The sequence below is a fragment of the Chanos chanos genome, chromosome 2 (genome assembly GCF_902362185.1).
Source record: "Chanos chanos chromosome 2, fChaCha1.1, whole genome shotgun sequence".
NCBI lineage: Eukaryota > Metazoa > Chordata > Actinopteri > Gonorynchiformes > Chanidae > Chanos > Chanos chanos.
The window spans coordinates 8,228,772-8,236,271 of NC_044496.1; the positions used below are offsets into that span (position 1 = coordinate 8,228,772).

Genomic DNA, 7,500 nt, shown 5'->3' on the forward strand with positions numbered 1-7,500 from the left:
GTGTGTGTGGTGTGTGTGTGGTGTGTGTGTGTGTGTGTGTGTGTGTGAAAGAGGGAGAGAGAGAAACCAAGTGAGAAAGACAGAGAACACTTATCTACACAGACAAACACAAATTTGGGGAGGATTAGTACCTGACAGCTCTATATCTGTCAGTTAGACTGAGAGTGCTCTGAGGGGGTGGTGTGTGTGTGTGTGTGTGTTTGTGTGTATCGGTGTCTTTGTGTTTGTTAGGGGGAAGATAGCGTGACTATGAATCGGGGAATGTTCATCTCCTCTCCGGGCGTGTCACTCTCTCTCCCCAAGTTTGCCTCGAGGAAAGCGGACACAGGTCACTGTCACCTTAAGGCCACACACACAGACAGAGACCAACTGAAGAAACAGAAGAAAGTCACTATCAACATCCTAAGATGGGATTTGAACTTACAACCCTCTGGATGAGAATTGACAACACCTGACTTAACACAATAAACACTAAAATTACTTCTGAGAAGCCCTGCCTCTTAAAGAAAGAAACACAGAGAGAGAGTTCATACTCGAAGACAAAGTGTGTTGTTAGCTGTGGTCGTCACGGAAACCATTGTTTTCCCTTATTCCTTCCTGCCTTACATTCCTGCACACAATGCAATGAAAAGTAAATTGCCCTTTGACAAAAGCTCTGGAAGAATATGTTTGGGAAAGAAGGGAGAAAAGATTGGAGAGGATGAAAGACACACACGGGGTAAGAAAACATGCCTTCCATCAAACGAAAAGAAAAAAGAAAAAAAAAAACAATGCATAGACTTAGGGAGCTGGTCATTTTGTCGTCTAGGAGCCGCGTTACCTGATATCTAGTAGACAGATTTTATCTGCACTTCCCGCAGTGCGCAGACGTCCACACGCACAGAGCGATTGAAAGAGCGAAGAAAAGACAAACACATACGGTACGGAAAGATGAAAAATGCCCGGAGAGGACGGTTTTGAGAGGGTCACTACTCTTTCCCAATGTTCAGATTAAAAAACACAACGGACTGGGCTTTCCCAATTCAGTTCACTCACGGACCCATGGACCTGCACGCAGCAGGACTGTGGCAAAGTGCACTGTGACTGACACACACACACACACACACACACACACACACACACACACGTACATGTACACACTTGTGCTCTCTCTCTCTCTCTCTCTCTACCTCTCACAAAAACACACACACACACACACACACACACACACACATATGTACGCACTTGTGCTCTCTTTCTCTCTATCCCTCTCTCTCTCGCAAACACACACACACACACACACACACATATGTACACACTTGTGCTCTCTCTCTCTCTCTCTCTCTCTCGCAAAAACACACACACATACACACACACACACATATGTACACACTTGTGCTCTCTCTCTGTCTATCCCTCTCTCTCTCGCAATCACACACACACACACACACACATATGTACACACTTGTGCTCTCTCTCTCTCTATCTCTCTCTCTCTCTTTCGCAAACACACACACATACACTTGGACAGGTGACCATCTGAAACTTAAGCTGCTTCTGGCAACTTAGTGAGCTGACTGAGTGACTGTGGTTCACATAAGACCGTTAACAGTTAGACTACCGGATTAAAGGGAACAGTCCCTCTGATAGACTTTAATTTATCACGTTTCTCTGTCTGAAGTACAAGTTATAAATGTGTCTAAGGAAACTCAAAGTCATGGTCTGCTGATTTTTCAGTGTCTTTGTCTCAATAAAAAGCTGTATTGAATGCAGTGAACACTTGAGTTCCTAAAATGATATTTTCCTCCTGTAAAATGGCCAACAAAAATGAAACGGTTGTGGTTTGAATGATTTGCTTACTCGATGTGTAGCTCTGTGCCAAAGCGTTGCCAGTATGAATGAAAGACAGAGACAAACAAGCCAAAAAAAAAAAACCAAACAAATGACCAACAGAGAAAAATTGAGATAAACCGAAAACAAAACCACATAGTATACTCACAGTTCCTCAAGGTAGGGCAGATTTCTGAAGACATTTGCGGGCAGTTCTGTGATGTTGTTCATGCTGAGGTCACTATGGAAATGAGAGAGAGAAAGAAAAAAAACAACAACTTGAGCGTACTTTTCTGAGCATTAAAATTACATTCAAACAACATGAGCCATCAAATGTCCCGGTCACCTTAAAAAACAAGAGGACAAGCCACACCTGATCTCACTGTTTCACAAAGCTTCACGTTGCAGAGCCACTTAAACTCTTATTTGAATTGAGATCGTAGTTTTAATTTTAATTTCTTTTTCTTTTTTTTTATGGTGGAAAATTTAATGTTAATTTCACATGTAACTTTGATGGTTGATAATACAGTCATAAAACCTAACTCCAAAGCAAAAACATCCATTTGTATCTTGATGTTGCCCTGTCTGACTCACGGAGATGATGTTCGTGTTTTGCATGTTCCAACAGAGAATAGTAAGGTTGAAATGCCAGATAAGGGACAGCTTCAGATGTGTGATAAAAGATGAAGGGAAAACGGTACAGTTATAGAAAGGAATCCTCAATAAGGTTGTATCAAAGCTGAGAATCAGAACCAGAGAGCTACTGTACCATACTGTACACTCTGGTTCTCCTGACTTGTCATGAAAGCATGACATCAGGAACCTGCATGAAATGACAGCCAACATGATATTCCCGATATGCTTCATTATAGCCATTTTTTTTTAACTCGAAGGTCTTTGTGAGCTTAAAATACGCCACAAACACCCCCCACCCCCATCTTCCCTTCAGCTCAGGGGCTTCGGAGACTCAGTTTTCTGAGAAACAGAGAGGGAGAGGCAGAGAAAGAGAAAGAGAGAGAGAGAGAAAGAGCGAGAGAGCGAGAGAGGGGGGGGGGGGGGAATGGCATGTAGCAGCATGACAAAAATTCAGGCAAGACTCCGAGTGTTTTTCCCTCTCTCTCTCTCTCTCTCTCTCTCTCTCTCTTTCTCTCTCTCTCTTTCTCTCTCTCTCTTTCTGACATGTTACTTTAGCAGACAGACAAGCATGAGGTTAGCAACTTGAGGATGCAAACTATGAAAAAAGAGACTAAAACTTGCAAGCTAGGAAAAAGGGGGCAGATTGACACTCTTTCTAGAGGTCTAAGGGGGTACTACATTCTGTTGTACCACTTACATAAAAATCGTTTGCATGCCCCATCCAAACCAATCCTAATCAAAGAGCAGAAGGATTCGGTTCCATCTCCGTATCACACCTGACGTACCGAGGGGAAGCCAGAGGCCTTGCCTACCTAAATCACACATGTTTGTGCTAAAGACCATAGAGGGAAGATGTTATAATTAAAATTAAATGGAGAGAAAGAGAGGTTGTTATGCAGGCTGAGCTCTGACAAGTTAAACTATTAAAAAAACATGTTTTATATAATGAAGTCTGCCCTGAAAGAATGGCATGTGTTCAGTCCTTAATGTTTTAGCTCATAAATGATGCGAAATGCGGTTGAATGGCAGACTAGCAGAGGTAAACACGAGAATCTTCAACACAAGTAAGAGAAAAATGGCCTCTCATTAATCCTGTCAGGCATCACAGAACAGACGCCGCAATTAAAAAAAAAAAAAAAAAAAAAAGAATTTTCTTCTGTTTTGGATTCTGCGCTTCATTTTTGACGAGGTGTTTGCTGAAACCATTTGAAAAACCTTGACCAGATGTGAAAAAAATCTCTCTGTGAAAGGCTGACAGAGGTAAAGTAAAATGGATGGCAGTGTGTGCTCGTCCTTTCGGCTGCAGGTCTTGATTAAAAATTCATTCCCCAGTTTCAGATGGGAGGCCTCTTATTGTCTACATGGAAACCTAGGACAACAAAGCTGAACAAACATCCTAAGATTGCTAATGAGGCAAATCCCCTTCCTTCAAAAAAAGAAAAAAGAAAAGAAAAAGAAAAGAAAAAACAGAAAAGAAAAAGAGAGAAAGGCACAGCAATCTTGGATTTCACCACCAGACCTCTTCTTATTTGAAAAAGTGTGGATACGGGGGCCTCTGGACCATCAGAGTATCATATTACCATGTCCTGCAAACACACACACACACACACACACACACACACACACGCACATACACACACCACACACACAAACACACACACATGCGCACACACATGCGCACATGCACACACACCACACACACAAACACACACACACATGCGCACACACACACACACACACATGCGCGCGCGCACACAAACACACACGCGTGCACGCACGCACACATACACACACACACACAACACACCCACACACACACACACTCCCTTTTCCCCCTGCAGTTGTGACCCTTGTTGCCTTTGCTGTCTTTCTTCATTCCCAGGTTACCTGCCTTATCCAATTACCCTACAGGCCACTTTCTATGGGCCACATAGCCCCTAGTCCTCTCCTCACTCCCCCTCACATGCTCTCCTTCTTTCTTTCCCTCTCTTCTTCCATCCTTCTCTCCCTCGGTGGTGTCTCTGGGCCCCTATTTGTGCGGCGCCCCCGGTGGTCCGCTAGATACATTATGTATTGCTGACAGCCTTCCCACCCACCCCCACCCAGACACCCGCAGCCTTTGGCCCTGCTGCTGTCTCTCTGAGGCGGGTGGGACTGGAGGAGAGAGAGAGAGGGAGTGTGTGTGTGTGTGTGTGTGTGTCTGTGAATGTGATCCCTGGGCCTCTGAGGCAGGTTTCCTCATTAGAGGTCTGGGGCTCCAGGCAATTCGTAAGGGAGGGACAGGAGATGAAGCCATACTCTGTAGCCATTACTGGAGTAGGCTACACACATACACACACACACACACACACAGGCACACATGCACATTCACACACACACACACACACACATGCACATGCACACACAGTTTGACTCCAGTCTCCCACGTACCTCAAACTCAACATTTACTGTCTGTACAGGATGATTCACTAACATTTCATATAGACTCATAAGTGGAACTATAATTTGATTTGTTCTTTTTAACTGCTGTGCATGTAAGTTATAACACTGGAGATGCACCAAAACAGTCATGCATTTTGTATTTAAAAGCGATACATCGCATATTTCTGGCACAGACAAACTGAACTGGTTGGAAGGGTCAATTCTGGACCTGTACACCCATCATCTTTATTTGCCTGTTCAAAGTAGCATTGTAAGCATTGCCTCATGGGACCTGAAGATGAAAAGAACTCCAAACTTTGACAGAACCTCATCTCTTGAGAGAAGATACAAGCTATAAGAACATTAAAAGTGATGTATTTCAAACGACAACCAAAACACAGCATTAACACACTCACTCTCACACACAAACACACACACACACACACACAAGTAAGAACTCTCTTAACTTTGAGGTTGTTTTCACTTCCAATATAAGCATTTTCATCTCTTCGTACTGTGTTGTCAGAGAGAAAAAAAAAAAAAAAGGTCTAGCAACTGCTAAGCTAAAGCTCTGCTAACTCTGTTATTCACAGTTGTAGAACATACTTTAACTCCCATAAACTGGGTAAAGCTGATGTGCTCATGGGTGGAATTCCTCTGTAAATATTGTTGGAGAATATTTTGGTGTGCTATGTAAAATGACTATGTATCCTGACTTAAGAACGAACTTGTATTCTGTTTGGGATGATCTAACCCATAAAATGTACTTGTTAAAATCTCGCATGAGCCCTGAGCCCAAACACCAAGAACAGTAAGATAACACCAGGAATGCAGGACCAGTGCGAACTATCACGACTTCACAGGTAGCACTGAAATAGGACGTGAAAAGCCACTGGAGCACTTTTGTCAGAAGAACACACACTCACACAGGCACTAGATGGAGGTGAAAAGACAGGCCTTTAATTTTTTACGCTAAGCTGCAGAACATGTCAAGTCACAACAGAGCTCTCCTTCTCTCTGGAGAAAGAGCGAGAGAGCGAGAGAAAGAGAGAGAGAGAGAGAGAGAGAGAGGGAGAGAGAGAGAGAGAGAGAGAGAGAGAGAAGGAGAGAGAGGGAGAGAGAGAGACTTTGGGATGACAATACTCTCCTCCAAGCTTCCAAAACTATCCACACCTAACACACTCAACAGGAAACGGCCGTTAAAGTAAAAAAAAAAAAAAAAATAGGTCAGAGATTTTCAGTTAAAATCATTTCTGATTTCTCACCATGTTCAAAAGATAATGCCGTCACACATAAAGAAGTACAAACCAAACAAGGCCTTACAAAAATAGTTTGTGCTTTGCAAAAACAAACCCTTTCCAATCCCAGGGCATGGTGACCCGTGCACTGTAACTTGTCACTTGCCAGTGGGTTATTTGCATGAGTGATGATAGTTTGAGCATGGCTTTTGACCCTAAACTCAGGGTCTAGGGTTAGCTTTACATTTCCGCCTGGCAAAGAAACGTAGCCGCCTTCACTTATGCACAGACCACAGAGAAACCACAGAATAGCCACACTCTAGCCACATCACAAGCTTTGGAGCCAACATGGCAGCCATGCCAAGGCCTGCAGGAGAGCCCGTGATAAGGCATGCAGATGTGGTATGAGTGTGCATGGGTGTGACAGGCAGCCATTTTGGCTCTAAGCCTACAAGAAGGAGGGAAACTTCTCCGTGCCAGGAACAAGCTTTAAAGATGATTGACAGGAATGCCAGGAGAGAGCTCAGATAGGCCTGTGCTGAAAAAGGTGGGAACAGCACAGCAAAACCCTGGACATGTTTTTCCAACAATGACCTCCACCCACGAGGTGTAGCTCCAAAAGTTGTTTCTGACTCAGTCAAGTATGAATAGTTTATTTGCTTTCAACAGTCGCATACTGTGATTAAACTCAAAACACTGGGAATATGCCAGGTATCAACTAACAAAATGATGTCATCTGACAAAAATTCCTCCAGTTCTCCCCCAAAGAAAAGAATAGCTTGGAGGCAGAAGTTCAGAGACCACATTTCAGATGAAAAGGAGAGGATCCATTTAAGCCTGTGCTGCTTTGTTGACAGGCCAGTGACACTGACACTCAATCAACCAGATTCAACCAAAGAGGTCACAAAGGTCCTAAATAACCTTCAAGTTCTGAAATACCAACAAAAAAAAAAAGACACAAGAGTCTTTTTATGGACTCCTCAGTGAGAAGCAGTTCTTTGAATCAGGAGTAGCTAAACACATTTCCATACCTAAGAGAACACTTTACATTAAAAACAAACAAACAAACAAAAACAATTTTAACAAAGCAACCTGTCTCAAAGTGTAGAAATAATTCCTCTATCTGGGAATCACACAGATTGTGCGATATTGACAAAAAATGATATCTCGATATTTTCTAGGAGGTTGTCGGTAACGATAAGTAGACGATATTTTGCATCCTTCATAAATGTATTTGTAAAGTTCTTGTATTGCAAGACCTTTACAAATACATTATAATATTCTATTATCTAGCTCGCTCTTGTTAATAGGATATTAATTGTTGCTTACTAATGAAATTAATGGAAACAACATATTTAAGGAAAACAGGTCTTATTTATTTACTTAAAACTGAGGC

The 7,500-nt window shown here is 42.7% G+C and overlaps 1 protein-coding gene across 1 annotated transcript in view; it reads right to left on the bottom strand.

The window, feature by feature from the left end:
- lgr4 (leucine-rich repeat containing G protein-coupled receptor 4) overlaps window positions 1–7,500 on the bottom strand; it is a 41,211-nt gene that overhangs the window by 22,167 nt on the left and 11,544 nt on the right. The window contains 1 exon segment of the mRNA XM_030765996.1: window positions 1,979–2,050. Within this exon segment, the coding sequence (XP_030621856.1) occupies window positions 1,979–2,050 (72 nt within the window).